This window comes from Echeneis naucrates, chromosome 4 (assembly GCF_900963305.1).
Source record: "Echeneis naucrates chromosome 4, fEcheNa1.1, whole genome shotgun sequence".
Classification (NCBI taxonomy): Eukaryota; Metazoa; Chordata; class Actinopteri; order Carangiformes; family Echeneidae; genus Echeneis; species Echeneis naucrates.
Genome location: NC_042514.1, coordinates 14,925,533 through 14,947,215, shown reverse-complemented (window position 1 = coordinate 14,947,215; position 21,683 = coordinate 14,925,533). Strand labels below are relative to the sequence as shown.

General features: G+C 41.2%; 1 protein-coding gene across 2 annotated transcripts; it reads right to left on the bottom strand.

Moving 5' to 3' along the window:
• Positions 1 to 180: 180 nt before the first annotated feature.
• trappc8 (trafficking protein particle complex subunit 8) lies at positions 181 to 21,637 on the bottom strand. 2 transcript variants are annotated; one of them, XM_029500639.1, is made up of 30 exons: positions 21,330 to 21,637; positions 18,691 to 18,900; positions 16,820 to 16,903; positions 15,726 to 15,815; positions 15,240 to 15,414; positions 14,782 to 14,935; positions 14,385 to 14,475; positions 13,917 to 14,179; positions 13,577 to 13,692; positions 12,822 to 12,972; positions 12,439 to 12,539; positions 11,657 to 11,762; positions 11,429 to 11,560; positions 10,934 to 11,158; positions 10,052 to 10,157; positions 9,121 to 9,315; positions 8,712 to 8,884; positions 8,518 to 8,592; positions 8,141 to 8,246; positions 7,879 to 8,036; positions 6,033 to 6,466; positions 5,251 to 5,407; positions 5,052 to 5,148; positions 4,594 to 4,662; positions 4,450 to 4,508; positions 3,801 to 4,001; positions 3,146 to 3,247; positions 2,888 to 3,027; positions 2,044 to 2,133; positions 181 to 1,273 (listed from the first exon to the last, which is right to left on the bottom strand). In XM_029500639.1, exons 1-30 carry the CDS (start codon positions 21,484 to 21,486, stop codon positions 1,039 to 1,041), a joined length of 4,452 nt encoding a protein of 1,483 aa, XP_029356499.1. In that variant the 5' UTR covers positions 21,487 to 21,637; the 3' UTR covers positions 181 to 1,038. The 2 variants fall into 2 exon arrangements, with proteins under 2 accessions (XP_029356499.1, XP_029356500.1); XM_029500640.1 differs by lacking the exon at positions 16,820 to 16,903.
• Between the last annotated feature and the right edge of the window lie 46 nt (positions 21,638 to 21,683).

Below are 21,683 nucleotides of genomic sequence, written 5' to 3'. Positions count from 1 at the left end.
ACCTCCTTGTCCCCCTGTTTTAAGTTCAGATTGATTAGCATCAGCAACAACAGCTTCTTGTTGTACGTGAGAGTGTCGAATGATTTAAAGCTATCAATACAATATGTCTGAAACTGCCACATTAGACACTGTATCTGTAAATGTCAGTGTTCTATGCAGACAATCTCTTACAATACACAATTATCCTTACAGTTTTATTTTCTATTTACATACACTTTGTTATATAAATATAATACATAATATTCAGAAAAACTGTAAAGTCAATGCATACAAGAGCTTCATGACAATACAATGTGGTTAAACAGACTGGGGGCAGGTGAGTAAATAAGACTGGCTGGAGTTTAGAAAATCAACTGCTGTATTACGAGGACATGGTTGTACAATGTCCTTGACGTGAATAGTGCGAGGGAGACAGGGTTCCGTTTTTTGGCCTCCAGGACCTAATGAAACCGCAGGTGACATAGCTGTAGTCTCAATGAAAAGGAGCTGAGGTGGTAAAACACACTGTTCAGGTTGTCAACAGCCTGGTAGGATGTAATGCTGAGTCCATTTTGGATTTGCAGTTCTCAAACGCACAGGGACCTGGGGAGATCATGGGCATGCCCAACACATAAGTGCAGTTTCTCTCTGACTTTGCTTTAAGGTTTGAGATAAACAAAGTCAGCATACTGGGTGGGCATGAGCAAAACCTACAGTATTCATGGGTTCAAACCTACAGGTGGGGTTTGAGTTGATGAGTGGGATACAAAGAGGCAGCTAAAGACAGAGGATGTATGGCAGGCACCGCAGAGAAAAAGGAGCATGCAAATGACACTCTTTGATGCTTCAGAGATGAAACTTGATCGTTCTGAGGCCCATGACCTGTCTTACCACCACACCTGTAACATCAGCTCTTCAATTTTCATAAACAGATGGTTCTTATTTTAAATAAACCTTTTTTCCTGTTATAGTAATTAATATAAAACATCTGTCTACTATTATCCAAGAAAAACATGTATGGTCATTTGTAGAGCAGCTGCTGCACTCGTCATGTTCATCTCAGGCATTGTTGATAATTATGAGAGCAGGACTAGATGTCTGCTGACTTGTCTCACACATAGTCCCCTGCTCAGCTGGTTTGGCGAAGACTCGCGGCGTGTTAAGGTTGTAGACTCCAGCCTGGATGAAACAGGCTTGCAGAGTCAGGCAGAGCACCTCCTCAGGCCTCAGCTGCAGTTTGTACTGGGTCTGACCCACCCAATTGAATGAGTTGTGGACCTCCAGGGACTCTGGGCTGGAAAAGACATTGGTTGAGATGTTAGGCAATATGTTCACTTCCTCCATTAACCAAGGCTAATCTTACAACAGCTGTCTCGCAATTCAGGAGGCACATTTTTTAGAGGTGGTATTTGAAGACCCTTTCAGTGCCGTGTGAAAATGCTTCAGAGAAATAGGAACAGAGCCACACTTCATCACACAACAGTAAGTGTGGGAATGCTAAAAGGGGAAGTCCTCTGTAGACTGTAGACTAGCCATTTCATTCGAGTTCAGACTAGAAAAAGGGCGACACCTTTGTAGGCCATGGGCCTCCGGAGGATGGGGACCCTAAATTGACACAATTTTATACATTTTCGCAGTTAATTTTGACAGTCAGGGATAACCAGTGTGTACAAAACAACTTTGTTTTGATATGAACTGGACTGGAACACACTTACTTACATTAGGGGAGTTTCCCTCATACACCCAGACATGCGCCACACGTAAGGATTAGGACAGTTTTTTTTTTCTTCCCCTGTACGTATCTAGCAAGTCCCTGCAGCTCATAAACAAGAAATACTAAATCCCTGAGCCAGTTTATGTTAGACAGTTCCAGATGTTTCAGGTCGGTGCTAATACAACAACCCACCATGTATGGGATCATTCTTCTCTCCTTATTTATTTCCTCCCACCATCTCTAACACACATCAGATTCTGCTGAACATTATGTCTGACAGTGGAAACAGTTAGAATTAGGGATCATATAATCCATTACACACACAATCTGTAGACTGTCATGAAAAGTACCTTGTGCTTTTGTGCCGCAAGTCTACGATGATGTCGACATGAGCCGGTGAGCAGTTGGACAAAGTCAGAGTAACTGGGACCAGACATAGACTAGAAAGAAGAGAAAACTTGAATCAGAACTAATCGGTTCCAGGAAATATGGTCAAAATATCTCCTTTACAAGTTGCCACACTGAAAAATGGACAGACAGGTTTTTGCAGAACGCCATGATTATGTCATGAAAAGTCTATGAATATGTTAGTGATGGCTAAAAACACATTTTGAGGTCACAGTGACTTTAACTAAAATAGAACACAGCTGTACCAGCATCCTGAAATCTTGTAGTTACTCCTAATCTATAATGTGCTAAACTTGAGAGGTGAAACCTTGGATTGATTATGCACAACAGAGTCTCGGGTGATCCAAATATGGCCACAAAAGAAGAAAACAAAAGGGGGACAAAGTGTCCTGCTTGCAATCTGGACTGGTTGGGGGGCGGTCAACCTCAGCGGGGTCACCTGGAGGAGGATGATGCTGAAAGAACCAATGACTCCAGGAAAGTCACAGAAAGATATGTCTTGAAGTATAAGCAGAAGCATTTACACAACATTGTAAATTCAGTTGGTTTTTTCCAAACATCCATCCTCAACCAGCTGATATTTTCATTTTCTGTGTCAACTTTTTTCATGTTAACTCTGGCAGGTTTCACCACGGGTTTTGCCTTCTAAGCATTACTTCTTCCAATCAGCGGATAAATGCACCTTCTAACGCCTGGTGGTTTTGTCGGTTGCATGGGAGTAGGTAGCTAAGTATTTTTATATTTAAAGTATTTACATCCAACAAAGAGGTGATGTGTGTGTCTCACCTATTTTGGACAAATGGATGTGTGTAGGTTTCAGGGTAGTGCAGGTTGGTTTTGATGAGTTGGGATAACTCGGCTGATGGTACAACAACAGGAGGAGGCTGCTCAGACTTAAATTTAAGCAGAACCATCTCCTGTGCCTCCTGAAACAAAAGCACATGCCCACACAGACATTTTGGTAAAAGAAACACCAAAGAGAAGTCCTCGTTAAAGCATGCACATGTGTGGAGGATCTGGGATGAAAAATAGGTAGTTACTAACTTCTTTGGGAGTCAGAGAAGTGGCCTCTTTGCCAATCGTCTGCAGTGCCACATGGAGCTGGCCCTCTAGGATCAGTTGTTTGTTATCCTCGACCACAAATGCCTGAAAGAACCAAAGAAATCACACACTGTGAAGTACAACACTTTCCATTAAAGTTTCTTAATTTTAAACTGAACAAAATATAAACATGTAGATTGTGGGTGAAAGTCTCACTCATGTCTTTTATATTGATAATGCCTCACACTGGTTGACAGGACTTTTATTTCCTTCTGGCAAAAAACTGAATCCTATGCCTTCATTCACAAGTCACCACTTCTGGTTTAATACTGCATCCAAGTTACAACTGAAAGTTAGGAGTTGTTATGAAGAGTGCACCACCACCACAAAGGAGAAAAGGCACCTTGCATAATGAAACTCTGGCTGATTTATCTGTACACTGTGTGACAGTAATGGTCAAGGTAATTATTTTTTGATAGTTTTAGGACTTAAATTATACAAGCGTATGCATCAAATTAATGCTATCTATACAGTCTTAATTTTTGCTATGAATTTATTTGTTTCAAGGATCATCCTGATTGGATAAATGCCTTGGACATCTGTTCAGACTTTCAGCTAATAGAAACTTCATTTCCGCAGGCTGGCTGCTTTCATGTACCTTCCAAATGACAATTATGTTGAGGTCCAGCTCGTTACACTTCTTTACAATATTGTTGAGGTCTGAGGCTTTGTCCTCAGAGGGGTCCTGACTCTTGCTGCTGGATGATGTCCTGGATGATTCTACATCTGCTCGCTGAGACTCTGTGGTGCGGCAGCAGTGGAAGAAGAAGTCTCCACAGGGTGTGGAAGAACTGACAATCTGCACCAACAGAGGAGAAGAGGTGAGGGTAGGACAGAGGAAGGTAAAGAGTGGGAAAAATGACATAATATGCCAGTGTGGGTTAGCTATATTTGCCTCTAAAAACACCTCTATCCTCCTGGGGTCTTATTCATTAATTTGACAACATATATGCGGGAAATTCTCATTTCTGTTTTGTCTCTTAGCGTGGTGTTGTTTTCCTAAATTGCAGTGCCTTTCTCCTTATTTGCTATATTTGGTTATATTGTTATTACATTATTATTAAGAAGCTTGATTCTTCAGGTATAAACATGCCCCAAAAGAATTGTTTACACATCTGTATACTTGAATGGTAATCACCTGTCAGGCAGGCGTGACTTACATCCACCTATTATCGGCTTTTTAAATTCACTAGCTTTTCACATTACATCATATATACATTTACAATTTCCAAAACATGGAAATGTACCCGTTCATGTCCCAGATTCAGGTCCGCAAATGTGTATTTCTCCATGCCGCCCGAGGTAACTAGAAACAGACAAATCAGTTCAATTGGTGCTCGTAGAATGTGATCAGAGCAGATGGTGGTTGTGCTTTTTTCTGTATGAACTACCTTGGTGAGGTTTGCATCGTTTTGCTCTGAAACATAGCTTGGCTCTTTCTCTGCTGGTGAGTTTACAGTCTGGAGATAGAGACAGAGAGCAGCAGTGAATGATATAAATTTAGACAGACTCATTTCAAAAGTCACAGTAACATGCAGAATGCTGAAAAGCAGCAGGTCACATCCCCCAAACTTTCGGGACCATTGAACTTGTTCAACTCATTACTGTGAGTCAGAGTGACCAGTAGTGACCGCCAAACAATTCTAAAATAAAATAATAAAATAAACAGTAAAAATAAATAAGCTTTAAATTCAACATGGGCAGCAACTCCTTTGTCAGCTATTTGCTCTCTAAACTTTGGCCCAGATATTACTGAGGGGTCTGCCAAATGGAAGCCACAGCTGTGTTTGTTACTCATAGATGTATGAAGTAAAGAAATAAAGGACATGCAGAGGAAGATCAGACACACCTTTATCCCTGGCTGGGTTGATACACTTGTGGAGCTGCCAGTGTTGGCTGCTGCTGGACACCTGCACAATGTGGAACTCCCGTACACCAGATTCACTCTGAGAACAGAGAGGTGCCAAATTAAAGCAAAGTTAGAACACTGATATGTCCTTCAACTGAACAGCAAAAACCATGAGGGTGCTGCGGTCTATGTATCTTACGGTGTTGATGTTCTCTACATCAATGACGACCAGTGTCCCACTGCAGCCTTTGTCATCCTGACAGTGATGTGGAGGGACACTGCTGCGGGAGGCTGATGCTTGGACACTCAGAGAACGACTGGCACAGATAAACACTGTGTGCCGCAACACCCTATGACTTCAAATGAAGCGAGAGGGAGAAGATGAAGCCATATGTTAAAGAGGCTGAGATCAGTCTTCAAATTACAGCAACTTTTGTCAATGTTGTATTACTTCAGTGCAAACAAATAAATGAGCACATTAATAGCAAAGCATTTTGTGTAGCATCAGGGGTGTAAGGTTACCAATACTTTTGTCCATGACTGTGTATCCAGCTTTAGTCATAATCTGACTTGCATGCTAACAGACTTTTTCCTACTAAACTAGTTTGCCAGGTTATTCTCTGGTGTAGCTTTGCCCTTATTTTCTGATCAAAAACAGGAAACACGCATATTAGATAAGACAATTGAGCTACTGTAGAATATTTTAAAGAGGGCAGACTTTTTACATTTACATCTTTTACGTCTTTTACGTCTCCTGCAAGGCTCCAGGATCCAGTGGGCTGGTTTGGGAGAATGGCTAAGTGTTTCAATTGTTTTGTTGTGACATCACAAAATAATAGAAGAAAATAAAAACAGTGCGTATTTCTCTGTGGATTGAGGATTTTTATACTTTATTTAGACATTATTAATATAACCTAAAGTTATGGTTTATCGTAGAGAAAGACATGGACACCTTGTAGCATAAAACATGGGATTTTTTACCTGATTTTGGTTCCTTTCTCCACACTCTCATAGTAGAACAGAAAGTTGATTTCATGAACTCCCTCCTGGTCTGGTCCTCTGAGCCAGAGAGGCAGCTGGGTGGACTCCCCCGGTTCTAGTACATTACCCTCTATTGGAATCTCCACCACAGTGGACAGTTGGCTGAAATCCTCTGCCGAAACCAGCACTTCAAATGCCACTGAGCCTGGCTGATTGACTGTGGCCAAAGTTTTATAAGCTGAGCAGTTTTTGGCTGAGGTTGGGCTGAGCGGTGTGACAGGCGTCGTGGCCTGGCTGCCAAAGGTAAAGAAATCTGGGTGTGTGGATGCGACCCTCAGGCCAGACAATGCAACACTGCTGACATTGCAGAATTCAACATAGGCTTTCCGGATCTCCCCACAGAGCAGAGCAGTAGGAAAGTGTAGGAAGAAGACCTGGCACACAAACAAACACACAAAATTTTAAATTTTGCACTTTGTCTTGGAGTCACCGAGAGTTTAATTTTACATGGAATTACTTGCACACTGGAAATGAGTGAATTCCTGTTTTCAGTAAAATGTGATCTTCATTCATATCACCACTTTTATAAGCAGTGGACAGTCAGCAGCCTGGCAGCTGCACCTGAGGTTTTGTGATCAGGGTTTGTACAACCCCTAGTTCCAAACAAATCTAAATGAAAACAGAATCTGTATTTTTCACAATTCAAAGAGAGCATATCAAATCTTTAAATTGAGATGTTTTACCATTTCATGAAAAATATTAGCTCATTTTGAACAAGCTTCTGGGACAAAGCCAGAAGTCAATATTGGATGCCTCTGATCTTCAGGCTATCTGATGGCATTGCATTTATAAGAAATTTATAAAAAAAAAAAAAGGTATGATCCTGTAATGGAAATCTCTGCATGGCCTCGGGAACACTTCCAGAAATCAGTGTCTGGGAACACTTTTCTCAATCCACAAATGCAGGTTAAAGCTAAATCAGGCAAAGAAGAAGCCATTTATGAACGTGATCCAAAAATCCAGCAGTTTTCTCTGGCTAATTTAAAATGGATGGAGGCAAAGTAGAAATGTTTTCTGTGGTAAGACATTAGAAATATGAAATTCCTTTTGGAAGCCATTGATGCCACATCCTCCAGACTAAATAGGAGAGGGACTATCCCACTTGTGATCAGTGTTCAGTTGAACGGCCTGCATCTCTGACTGTATGGGGGTTCATTAGTGACCATGGCATGGGCAGATTCACATCATGACACTCACCGTTGATGCTGAAAGGTATAGACAAGTTACAGAGCTGGACCTAGGAGAGACATATGCTCCCATCCAGACAACATCTGTTTCTGGGAAGGCCCTGCATATTTCACCAAGACAGTTCTAAACCACAAACTATGTCTACAGGAGTTTAGGGGACTGGTGCTTAACTGGCCTGGCTGCAGTCAAGATCTTTAAGCAATTGAAAACATTTGGTGCATCATGCAATGACAAATATAACAAAGAAGATCCAGCACTGTTGAGCAACTAGAATCCTTCTCAGTTTAAACATTTGCTATGTTGTCTATTCTTGGAATGGAATTAGGGTTATATTTGACTTTTCTCTCCTGGCGGTGGCTCCTTAACTTCAGGGATATCTCAGTTGATTTGTGTTACTCGTTGACACTTTTTAAAAAGCAGCTAAATGTCAGTGATTTATATTTATTTTATTTGTATTATTACAGCTTCTATTTCATTTGGCAATCACAGCTCTTTTCAGTGGCACAAGAGAGGGAGTGTTCCTATTGGCTGTTCTGGACAGATAACGGCATAGCATGAAGTAGGAGTGGTGTCATGACTGTCAGTGAGTCCGTGGTACCTCCATCAGGGGCATATTTGGCGTTATGATGGGATCCAGTCGTCGATCTGGACCATGTCGAACCAACATCTTGTCTTCTTTGGTCTGATTGAGTCTCGGGCCCTGGATCATCAGGTCCTGCTTTCCACGAACCACCATCAAATTTGCTGTCTGCTGGCCTGTAAGCAGACATGAGAGATGCACAATATATGTTAGTCAGGCTGCAAAAGAATATTGTGATGTAGATGTAGACCCACTGAGATTTCAGCTGGTAGAAGCTTACTGTCGGTGCTGGGAGCTGTCTCTCCAGAAGAGGCTTCAGCCAGGTTGTAGACCACACCTACAATGTTCAGCTGGCCGGTTCTGTGTGGCAACAGCCGGAGTCGGGCCTGAGAAAACAACAACATATATAACCTGTAACACTTAAGGCTGGATCTCTATGAATACTTACTTGCTCTAACTGAAGCATTAGTGTCATATTAATTTATTACTTATTTGTCACCATGTGGAGATTCTAATTTCCTCTACCTTGTTATATTTGTTCAACATCATTTAGTCACTAGATTTAATTTCCAATTTTTGTGGCAAATATACATTGGCTTTATGCAGTTTTGTGTGCAGTTTATAAGACAGATTATGAGAGTGTTATTTTGGCCTTACCGTTTTTGTCTCCTCTGGACCAATATGAAAATTAGGGATGGTCTCAGTGGTGACAATGTCATCTTTCTGAGTCATCTGCAACCGCAAAGACAAAAAAGGAAAAATTTTGTCATTTTTTATTTTTATAACCCTAACCGTAACCCTTGTATCCCTCAATTAAATAAAAATCACAATCATTTGTTCTTGCTGCCCACCCCCAGAGCTAGGGTCTCTTCATTGGTGATGGTCTCCCCCATGAACTCCTCAGGCATCTTTTCTTTGGATGGTGATGCAGCATCGGGAGTGAACCTCCAGAGGAGTGAGAGGTTGGACAGAGCAAGTGAAACTTTAAGAGGGTTCCTGAACGTTAGCTCCACTATCATGGGTTCTACAGAGACAGGGAGGTGAAGATTACATTACTGCACATTCTTTCACAAATAGTATAAAATAGTACAAATATTGAAAAACTTGTCCATGCAAAAAAAAAAAAAAAAAAGGAACTTTTCAATGAAAACAGAAATAGTCGTTTCTGAATGGTTGTCAAGAGTCTATTACATCTATAAGCCAGAATACCTAGCATTTAGACATAGAGCAGTGCACAGATATAGTCTGAGGAGCCCTTACCCTCCACTACAGCCAGTGGGTGACGCAGGTTATCTGTCTGGCTGTTCAGACAGCACTGGGTCTGCTGGAAGTTGACTGGAACGGTCCCCCGGTTTGCAGAAGCCACAAGCTGCTCCTCTAGGTGGCACCACATGGCTGCTAAATCCTGGTCATAGTCCTGATCCAGGGACACGTGAGTGGCTGCCTGTTTTTCCCCTGAACATTTCAGACATTTAGAAAGAGTTACAAAATGAATGTTAATTTTACGAACATTCAACTGTCATGCTCACTGATACATGTCTCAGGGATTAACCGGAGTATTTGGAGGAAACCCACGCAGACACAGGGAGAACATGCAAACTCAGCACAGAAAGGGCCCGGGCCGGGACCAAACGCACAACCTCCTTATTGTGGGGCAACAGCACTAACCATCATGCTGCCGTGCTAAATATTAAACATGTTATGTAGATGTAGACTTTTTATCACCACAAAACCTTTTATTGCAAAACCTACAGAGAATGAGCTTTCAGGCTAAATTGCAGTTGACAGCTTATTAATGGCTTTAAAAAAAATGCTTTCCAGTTCAACAAATTCTACTAGTGTGGCAAAAAAAACTGGTGGAAGGATGTAGTTTGTATCAGAAAAAAACATTAACATTTTGGGGTAGTTTGAGATTCCTGGACCCAGGAGTCACTTTATTTTTATTTTTCTTTGGAAATAACATTTAAATCTTGAATCTTGATATGAACACATCAGACCTAAAGAATCTGAATGAGCAAGAAAAAAAAATCTGCTGTAAAACTTAACATTTAAACCACACAGGGGAGTATGAGCCAAAAAGATTCACAAACCCTGATTCTTACAGATGAGTCTAATGATAGCAACTTTTCTGACAAGTGGAAAAGTGGCTCAAGACCAGGAGGATATTAGAGATGATTTATTGGTGTGTTACCTTCTGCAAGGCGGCGCTCATGTCCAAAGTAGACTCTGGTGGCTGAGCTGTGGATGCATGGTAGAGGCAGCATAGGAAGGCTGGCTTCTTTTTCCCCCATTACACTCTGAAACACATGAACATAAACAGTTAATTATGTGGCACTTCAGCTTTTAAAATATAATTGTAAAAATATAATGTTCAATGAATGACCCTAAAAGGTCTCTAAGATCTGTAGCGGCTGGTCAGTTAGCGGCACCTAGTGGAGTTATATCCAAATAGGGTGCAATGGCTTTAAAACATTACATTGCATACTGCTGGAAAGAGCTCCCTAAGGAGACCTAAACTGCCCAAACTGTACAAAGTAAAATCTGCTCTGTTCTCCACTGACTTCATATAATGCTTATAATCTTGCACTTTAAATAGACATTCCCTGGATCTGGAGGAAGAAAATGCTGAATAGGCATTAAACAGACGGATGGACTTATTATTTGTATTTATTTGTGCCTACTGTTTTCTGAGCTGATGCATTTAGGATTAGGAGCAGTAGAGGCTTGGGAATCGACACCTGTAGATTACCATGTCATTGTTATTTACTCAAATTATTGATTACTGATGGACAAAGTTTTAATTTTCCTGCAAATACACTTGCTCTTAGCACCAACACATCTCCCAATATAACATAAAAGACGAGTAAAGTCGTGTTTGGTGGCCCTGTTTATTGGTAGGACTAAACACAGCAAATAGAACCATTAAAATAGTAAAAGTGATAGAGAGAAAAGGTAAATGAGTTTTCACATACACTGTAACTTGTGCTGTTAAAGGGGAGTTCAAAGCATCTATAAAGTAATGATACATATTAGGCGACTTTACCATACAGACATGGTTGAAAACTTTTGTTACCTTATAAACATAAAGATACTCTCTGAGGAAGGCAGCCTGCTGTGTGGCCATCTGTCTGCTGTCATTGGTCAGGATCTGCTTGAAGGCTAAAACAGCATTCTCTGGTTGGCGAAGCGTGAAGGACTGACGACCGATTGTAAAGTTGATGTGGTCCTCTGCCAAAGCCCAGCCCCTCTCCTTGTACACCTGCATGGCTTGGCAGTAACATCGCAGAGCATGCCTCCTCTACATGAACAGACAGGAGAAAGATGAGGTTGTGAGGTGTACAATGCAACCAGAAAACAGAAAATATAGAGATATAGAAATATAAAGAGCAGTGTTATATATATATATAAAAAACAAACGATGATTTTAGGAAATTTATCAGGTTCAACGATTGATCGCTGAACCCGCAGCCACCTGTATGTTCCCGACTCAAAGGGCACCATCTCTAACCATAGCAGCATAACTTGATCTAACAATGCGTGCATATGACTGCACTAAAATCCTTCTCACCTGTCCTGCTTTGCTGAAACGATGACCAGCCAGGATCATGTGGAAGGCGAACTTTCGCACCATGGGGTTACGCATATTAATGAAACAGTGGGCAGCCTGTTCCAACAGCAGAGCACTGCGCAGGTCAGAGTCCTGGACATAAAAGTTAAACATGATGCTTCCATTACACCCACACAATCTGGCAATGAAATAACGGAACAGCACAGACAACAACGTGCATTTCCTCACCTCACTGGTCATCTTAATGAGCAGAGTTGCAGCCTCTGAGTATTTTCCCTGACTTTTGAGGATCTCTGCACTGAGTAAAGTGCATCGCTCAGCCAGCACCATGTTCCTGTGGAGGGCAAGTGGAAGAGGTGCTGTTCAAAGTCACACACTGTGACCACCACACACACAACAATTTCTGAAAGGATAAAGCTCTATGATAAATGCCTTTTATTGTGCAATGTTTCCAATACTGTTGTGCATATTCTAAGGTTTTTTATTGTCAAAAAGTCATTGTGTTTGCAATCTTCATGAGAATTTGGAGTTTGTTCATGGTAAATCAGCCTTGGGTAAGAGGGCCATACAGGAGTCCAATGACTTCCTGAATGATTGATGTGATTGAGTTAGAAATATGAGAAACGAAAAGTGTAATGCATTTATAGTGATGAACATAAATGAGGATTTCTAAAGTCAACAACATGATAATAAGTACTTGATAAGATACTTGATAAGTATACTTGATACTTGATAAGTATCTGAGAAGTAAAAGGACCATGACTCAGTGATCCATACACTAAACATGTTATCTGGATACCAGAAAATGTGCTTTGTGCTGTGTCAAAGGCAATATAATAAACATGTTCTCAGAGAACTAAAATACATTTATACTGACAAATCATGAAAGTAAAAAAAGTAAGCAACAGAAATTTTTGTTGTTTATGCACAGACAATATTCACTGTCAAGCCTCAGGGTGTTCTTTCTGAAACAACATGAAAGTGAAACAGCATCCAGAAAAGATACTTACTTGCAGACATCTCTGTATGTCTGGATTGCAGTGTCCATGTAGTGTGCTGGGTACGATCTGGCAGCTCCAGCGTGCAGAAAGGCTGAAACTGCAGCCATTTCCTGCACAAAAACATTAAGATCAGGACAGAATATGTGGACAGATGTAGTCAAGGACGGGAGGAAGACAGTAAACATGTTGATTATCATTTAACCTGCAGTGAGTTTGACTTTAGGTGAAGCTGTGTACTTTTGAAAGAACAAATGAATTTTTTTATTGATCAGTAAGATTATTGATCAATGCTATTAATAAGGAATGAAACTAACAATTGCTCAAGGTGTTGCTGTTATAATTTTACTTGTCCTGGTGTGAATAGTAATTTATGAGTGTATGTTAGGGCTCACCAGTGCCCCTGCAGCATACAACATGGCCTGGTCTGACAGGAAGTCTTTCTTGGCAGTGTGGTAACAGCTGTAGGCCAGCTCATAGTGCTGGACTAGGAAGCACAGGTCAGCCATCTTCCTGATTTGCAACTCAGGAGCTTCTGGGGGATATCTGATATCACAAAAGTAAAATGTCAAACCAGTAATACACTGTACTGTAGAAAACAAAAGTATGAAATATCACATTTACATAAATGTACATACACTTAATCTGTGATTAGTTTAAACATAATTGATAGTAAATACAGCTTTTAGGTCTTCTTGGAATACAGGTACATCTAAAAAATTCTGATATTGTGAAAAATTTTATCGTTTCAAAATTCAATTCAAAAAGTGGAATCAAATAATCTAGTATTCATTAAGTATAAATGCCAGCCATCAGTCTACTTGATAGCTGTCCAGAGGACAATCATTAACATCCTTCAAAAGAAGGGAAAGTAACAGAAAGCCTGCAAGGAGCCAGCAAAAAAAGATTAAAAAAAAAATTATTATTATGAACTTCCACGGTATTAAAATTCTTTGAGCTGCACCTGTATATTAAGGATGAATGACAAAATCATTTTGCAATGAGGTTGCAACACATCATGCAGAAAGAATGAAAGGGGTAAGAACACTGAACACTGAATAGCATTTATGGATGATGTATGAATGCACAAGAGTCTTGTTGAAGTCTTATATGAAGTGTGCGTGATGGGGTGCAGCGGTGCGTAGCTTACAGAAGGCCACATGTGCTTTTTGGTTCATGGACACTCTTCTCTGGACCCTTTCCTCCACCAAACCACTTCTTGGTCGCAGTGAACAGGGACCGACTCAAACCTTTTCTTGAGACCAGCTGAAGAAAAAGGGGGAGAACATTTGTCTCAGTGTCGGGCAATGTCAGGATAACTGGCAATAAATCAAGGAGCTATACAAATGCTCCAAAACCAAAAACAAAATGACTTATTCTTTGACCCTTGGACAAATGCTCATTAGACTAGAAATGTCTGATATTTGAAAGATAACATGCTAAGAAGCTTTTATCCTTTAAATAAGCCAAGGGTCAACATTAACTTCTACCTGGTCATTCAGCTGTCTGATGTTCTTCTCTATATGTGGTAGAAGGCCTCTAAAGGTGAACTCTTGGATGAACTGTCTGATGTGGTCGTGGTCATTCAGGGTCAAACACACCCCGTGGCTCCCTGCCCCCCCTGCTGTACTCTCTGGATCTCTGGCACCTTTCTTCACGTCAGTGTTAGCAGCGCTGAGAGTGTGTAGGGCCCCCATGCCACTGCCTTCATCCAGCTGCAGAGGGTGGCTCTCCAGGCTGTTGGAAACTCCATCTGGTAGGAAACAGTGTCAAAATGTTCCCCTGGGGATTCTCTGATTCTTGAACTGGGCTTCATAACACCTTGCTGAAACCAAAAAATTAAGCTGGCGTTGTGGCCAGCAAAGTATTGTTTTGGTCTAAAATGCTGGTTATCAAATACAGCTGGTAATACTGATAATCTTCTACAGTACAGTTAAAAAGCTGTTGAATTAACCAACCTTTTTCTGTAGATTGAAGGCTGTCCACTTCAGCTGTACTGATACTGCTCTCAACAGCAGCATTATTAACAGCCAGATCATCAAGCATATCCTGTCACAGAGGTCAATGTTAACACAATATACATTTATACATGAATACAGACATACAGCTGAGTTCTGCTTGCTATGTAACTCTTGCTGACGCCATTGCAGGTTACAACACAGACTATGTAGTGCTTAAACTGCCATTACTTTGTAGTACATTTTCATGAATGTAGAAAGCTGGTATTTATGATGTTTAATGTTGGCAATAAATCTTCTGGCCCAACTTTCCCCCTGAGTCTGCTGCTGTAGCTAACGACGCTAGATGGCTAGACTTTGCTCAGTCACCACATGTGGATGAAGCCACAGTGCTTACCTGGTTTTGTAGATTATTCCTGTGCAGGTACTGACTCCAAGGGTCAGGAATCTGTTCATCTTCTGCAGTTGAGGACGCACGAGAGTTAATTTTCAACAGATAGCAGCCCTGAGCACCGTACCTCTGTTTCATGTCCTCATACAACACATCTGCCCTGGAAAGGAAGCAGGAACAGTGACCTGAAGAGCTTTCGGTTTCTGGTAAACTAAACAACAGTAGTTAACATTAATATTCTTTTAAACCCAATATTTACATCTTTTAAATGGACAAGCAAGCCAAGAAGACTAATCATTAACACATAATCATTCATCCTTTTTAAACAGAAAAAATATAGCATGTGCAATATTTGAGTCACACCAAGAGTGATGCCAGTACAACTTCCGGTGGTGTCATGGTATTTTACACAATGTGACAATACAGACTGACAGATTTGCATAAACGCATGCGTTTGGCAGTACCTCTGTTCATCCCCCTCACTCATGTCATGCAGTAAGACGTAGTACTTGAGTGTGTTGGGAATAAACCACTTGGGATTAGTGTATTCCCCACTGTGCTGAATCCTGTGCTGCTCCTGGGAAAGCTTTAGGAACTGCTCCACAGGGACTGCCTCAGTGGAAGACACCACCAGCAGGCCTGTCACAAGCAGGATGTCAAGGACACAACTGTGAACCCTGTAGATCTATCAGAGAAGATACAGCGAACCAGGAAGGTCCATGGGCACAGAGGACAACTGCTACATTTATTTATTATAATTATTACATCTTGCATCCTCACTCTACAGGAAAGTAATCTATAGTACTTCCCGAGAAGATGAAAAACAATATTGCTTTGATAATCATCATCTATAGAAAGGTTCTGTATTTTATTGGAATGTTGATATCACTAAGAAAATATATTTACTCTTTATGACCAGTGGTCAGGTTGGCATGCTGTTGAAAGGATACAGGCGAGGTAGTGATTGAGAAACTCATGGTCGGAGGCAGGCATTGTTTGCAGGAAGTTCTCCCTGTAGGCCTTAAACCAGGGTGTGGTTGCTAGAAAAACAAGATAGAATGAGGCAATGAATCAGTGTTGAATACTATGTTTTTCCTGTACACCTAATTGTTACTGAAAAACATTGCATTTTGTTTCTTATTTTGTTATTGTGGGATCCAAAGGTCTGAAACCAAGTAGTTGTAGTCATTAAGTTCCCAGTATTTCTGAATGATGTGTGCCAATTACCTGTGAAGCAGCTGTGCTATCTTTTTTTTCCAAGCTTGACACAACCTGCTTTATGAGTTAGTCAAAACATAAATGTTTTCAGCCCATTTCTTTTGGTGCCCAAAAAGGTGAAACATTTTTATTTGTATGGGTTCCATAGCAAAATTACAGATCCTGATGCTTCTCTTTGGTAATAACAAACTATTGGCTTCATCAATATTTGAATCTATGTGATTCCACAACAGCATCTGTTCGATTTTCAACATAGTGAGCTGATAAAGCATCTACCACAAATGTCACAGCTGTGAGCTTTTAAAGTGCCTGCATTATAATTTCAAATATTCTGACTTCAAGTATATGGTGTCTTTAAACCACAATTTTAATAATTATCAATTAATTAAAAAGGACAGATTTATAACATGTATCACTCAAACAATCATTTGACATTAGCCTGATGAATATCCCGTAACAAACATTTTATGGACTGCTGGCAAACAACCTAAGCAATATTCTCCACAATGCCAGATGCTCTTACAATCAGTTTAGGAAATAAGGTGAACAGCAGAGTATGACGTATACAAGAGGTGTGCAAGTGTTACGATTGTGGACTTTTAACTACACATGGGAATGGTTAAATTCATAGCTTTGTGTGTATGTAAGGTCAGACTGTAGATTGCAATCTCAATATATACAAAAGGAACACCTGCTACCTTACAACAAAAAGCAGTGACACCCACAGGAAGAAGCAGCAGTTGGAAACTAGAGGGGAGAAGTTGGGCAGGTGTGGAGCGGAGGGGATTGTGACTATCCACACATGACCCACGAGGTAAGGTGATACCTGTGTAGTGTTGGGAGGTGCTGACTTCCAACAGTGCTTCTCTCCAGGCACTGTACCATGGGGTGCTAGCTTTAAGAGAGTGATCTGACAGGTGGAAGCAGAGAGCCAAGGTCATGTTAGTAACATCCCATTTCTTTCATTGTCCCCCGAATCATTATGAGATTTTACAGGTGATCAAGAGAAAAATGAGAAGAGCCCAGGCATTTGGATGCAAGAAATGTAAATTGTGCTATCTTAATGTCAAGCAGTGAACACCCTGAAAAGAATCAATAAATTTCTACAAGCTTTTGATATTTTTCTTCTGTCCGGTTCTATTTTACATAGTCCTGACCAGAATTATTTGCCAGTACAAATGTGTAGTTCTTCAGGCTCTGTTGATGTTTGGGCTCTGAAGAAGAAGACACCGTGATGAAAAGGTGCGCTGGCAACCTGAACACCCTCTCTTGGCTTAGTGGTTATGTTGTGATCACAGTTCTTCCTTTTAATGGGGTACACTTTGTAAGTGAGAGGTTCTTCTCTGTGTTTAAGTCTCCTTTGGGACCAGGTGTGGTACCATTGCTGTTGTATTGAACAGGTGCTGAGAGAAATCCTTCTTCTTTGTACAGAAAAACTCAGAGAACTACATATTATATCAGCTGATTTTACTGCTGGGCATAGTGGCCTTTAAATGGCAGCATTAAGTTGTAATTGTACATATTTTGCCAAGACTTTAGCAAATCTGGGAGCTGATTCAGCAGCTGCTCTTACATGCTCCTTTTCATGTCCTCCTTCCATAAAGAGCCTTCACGATCCATTGTATCTTGAGTGAACATTCATTGGTTGAGCTGTGAACAATAGAGCAAGGACTTCTGTAGGCTACACAGATTAACCCACTGCTGAAAATAATTTCCAGCAGACTATTTCCTCCTCTTTGTGAAACATTTGCTAAAATATTTTAATCTGAAGAATTGGTGCTCCCACTGAAAGAATGTCATGATGTATTATCAGCAGAAAACAGAGAAAAATAGGAAATGTGGCTGTTTTAAGTTAAATGAAATGATTTGTTGTATTCAGTGGGAGTCAATGATTAGAAATCATTTTATTTTTTAATAACCAATTTTACTAAATCAACAGATTAACATTTTTTTTTTTTTTTTTTTTTTTTTAAACAGGCGTTTCAGTTAAACTGTGACATACAATCCAGACTTTTTACATCTGGTCAGTTACAGAGACGCTGAGCTTAATCACCATCGATTTCAATGAAAAACACATCTTACCTTTGAGTGCCCAATATTCTAAAGAATTACATGTTTCAGCTCCCATTGCCCACTTTTTAAGTGTTAAAAAGTAACTGGACATTTGGATACCAGATGTAGGGTACTTGTTTGTTAAAATCAATATTATTTCCTGCAAAAATGAGATTGAGGCTGAATTTGAAGCTGTAACATGGAGCTGAAGGATTATTTACTTGTTGGAGAGCAGTTCTTTCCTGGCTTGCAGTTTAACCAAAGTACTTAAGTTTGCCTGGGAGAAGGCCTTAGGCTAAAGTCAGGTTGCAACAGTCTCTGAATGCCTGCAGTTTAATTCAGTGTTCAAGAGTAGTCAAAACCTCAGAATAAAAATCCAACCATATTGAAGTGTCTCTTCTGCCAAGGTTGAGATAGCATGGCCAGACGGTGTTTCTCAACACAACATCCAAAGTTTCTGCTTTTGTATTGCCAGTATTTGCAACGGACTTTGAGTTATCTCCAGTTCTGACAAACACCTGACAACAGAGACGAGTAGCTACCATGTTGGCGCTCCGGTTAAGAAGTTCTAATGTTGGCTTCTTTTTATCATCTAAACATATAATCAAACATAAATTCCTGTTTGAGTCCAGGCCCGGGCCTTACCATTGAAGTTGAGGTTGTAGTCTCCTGCTGTGATCACATTGGTCACAGCACCCTCCTGTGGCTGGCAGGACAACACCACTTCATTGAGTAGCCTGCGCTGTGCAGGGCTAAGTGCAGCAGACGCTGTGTTCGGGTTCGTCATCACATTGTTCACACAGATACGCAGGTTTTTCACAACCTGCAGCTGGTTGTTGGGGTCTCGGATGTGACCTGCACATGACAAAAAACGCCAGTGTTCAGTTATCCGGTAAATTACGCCATTACATCCACACTGCCTCTAAAAGAGCTACAGAATGTGTCTCCAGGGTTGAAGAGGCTTCTTCAGATCCTTTAAGTCTGAAGGCAAGAGGGGACCAGTTCAGTACATTCCATACATTGGATTGAGATCTGGGGAATTTGGAAGCCATGCCAACTCCTTAAACTCATTAAGGGCTGGCCTTCACTCCACACACATCTCAATGAGCCTTTGCCACCCATGGCCCAGTCACTGGTTCCCCCGTTTTCCTTCCTTGGACCGACTTTAGTAGATACTGATCACTGCCACTGCAGGCCAGGAACATCCCACAAGACATACAGTTTTAAAGATGGTCTGGCCGAGCTGCCGACTCATCACAATTAGGTCTTTGTCAAAGTTGATGTTTATAACTAACCTTCACCAGTCAGTGGTCATAATGTAATGGCTTGACAGTGTGTGTATATGTACATATTCAGTGTTTCCTTTGCCATTATATTAGGGAGCACTCCACCCCCCAGATCGCATGGCCCAATGCCCTCCTTAAAGGTCAAGTGTATTATATTTTTAATATAGCACCAGATCACAACAAAAGTCATTAAGGTTACCTTTCCTTTTGAACAGGGGTATACTTTGTTCTTTTTTTTTTTTTAAACAAACTAAATAGCCTTATTTTATTTATCTTATTTACATGGCGGCATGCCATTTCTGTCTCTACATAGTCATATGTTTAACATTCTCCTTTGCTCTCTGTATCATGCACGACTGAGTTCCAGTTCGTATATATTATTCTGACTGCTATCATTAAAAGAAGCACATTAACACCATGATTCCTTTCAGTGTTTTGTCAGTGTCAGTCTGCACCCCCCTGTGAGCACAAAACTCTGCTCAATCATCCAGAGTAACAACCACTCCAGGAATATAGGATGTGTGGGCAGAAAGTATGAGCAAGAGCCACATTGCCTGTTCTGTCCAAACGATGATGCAACAGTCTTTTTGGCTGAAATCACAATCTGTGGCTATGTCTCTGAGCCATAAGTACCCACAGATTTATTCCAACTGAAGTGTTCACATAATTAATTGTGCAGATGGCTTCCTGGAGACAAAGTCTATCAACTTCCAAAAAACCTCCATATGTAGAGCTCCACTTTCCTGTTCATACTTTTGTAACTGTTCTTGTAAACTTATGAAGCACCATCGGGCAACTCCCGAGTCTACTAAAGTACAGATCCAACATCCAGAAGTGTTTCAACAAAGATGCATTAGGATGGGATTTGTTACAGCTACACATCCCAAAACGCATTTCGCACCTAACAACAACAGGAGATTCTGCTCCAGAGTAAAAGCTGTAACAGTTTTTAGCGCTGGTGTGTTATTCGTGTAAAAAAGTAAGTTTATCAAACTCAAATCAAGCGATCTGATGGGTTTGTTTGTGATAGGATGTGTATAAAGAGCACAATCTCCGGCTATAACGTCGAATTATTTTTCACACATCCGTATCACTCCGCAATTAATAGGTATGAAAAAAAAACTTTCCTTTTGGTGGATTTAAACTTGTACTCTGCCTTGAAATTTAACATTTATGGTTGAGCAGATTTAGCTAAAAGTAGAGCCGATGCTAAATTGCCTTCAACCATCATTCTCTGTAATAATCAGCAACTCCACAGACCAAAAGGTTCAAAGAGCAGGAGGGCAGACCTTTAAAGCTCTGCTTAGTGCCGACTTCACACTGACTGCGCCGTAACAAACCCCCTCATGTAAAAAAACACCTCTAAACATTAGGCAATAGGGGTGATTTTTGCGGCACAACACCGTCAAGACGACGAGATCTCCACAAATGAGCCCCTTTATAATGTCTGATTTTAGCGTTGTAACATTGTAACAGGATGGATCAGTGTAAATGACACGACGGGCCGACAAGACACACACTTAAAGAAAAGAGTAATGTCTTAATCGTGTCTCAGCAGTGACTGTATAGTAACTCGTCTACGCTGTCACCGACCCCCCTCCTCCCCCAGGCGGCCGTCGGTCCGGCCGGACCGAGCCTGTGTTGTTGCCCGTCATGTCTGTTAATTTGAATAAATTGCTTTAGCCAGTTAGCTTCCTGGCTGCTTCGGTCTGATCACCCAGCAGCGGTGAATTTCACGGCTGTCTGTCTGAATGTTGACCCACAGGCCATCTCTCTGACAGCTCAGGTGTCTCACCACCTTCTGACATGAGAAGCCTTCGCTCAGATGTCCTCCTGTCAGCGGACAGCTGCTTAGTCACAGCAAAGTCTGCTAGCCGTCTGCTAGCTCGGAGCTAATGTCAACTGTAACTCACCTCGGGCTAAAGATGCTAGCAGCCTCGCTACAACGATTAGACTGACGATCGGTCGGCACGGTGGATAGAGAGCAGATGGCCTTACCCTCGGACGTTAGCCTGCAGAAAGGTCTCAGCAGCTCGGTGAAATTCAGGTTGTTCTTGCGGGTCGCTCTCTCCGCTTCTTCACTACATAAGACGGCCACCATCGGGACGAACGAGTCCTGGACGAACTCCTCCACGAACTGGACACACTGGGCCATGGCAGACCAGCCACACGTCAAAACCGGCTAATACACAGAACTGGTTTAGTTGTACTATGATAGAATTATATGAGAATAATAAGACAGACTATTTCATTGCTTCAGCCAAGCTCTCCTCTCTCTGCAGACAACAGCCATGTTGAATCCAACAGCCCACTTCCTGTGTCGAGCTGAGGCAGTCAGGTGACGCCTGATGC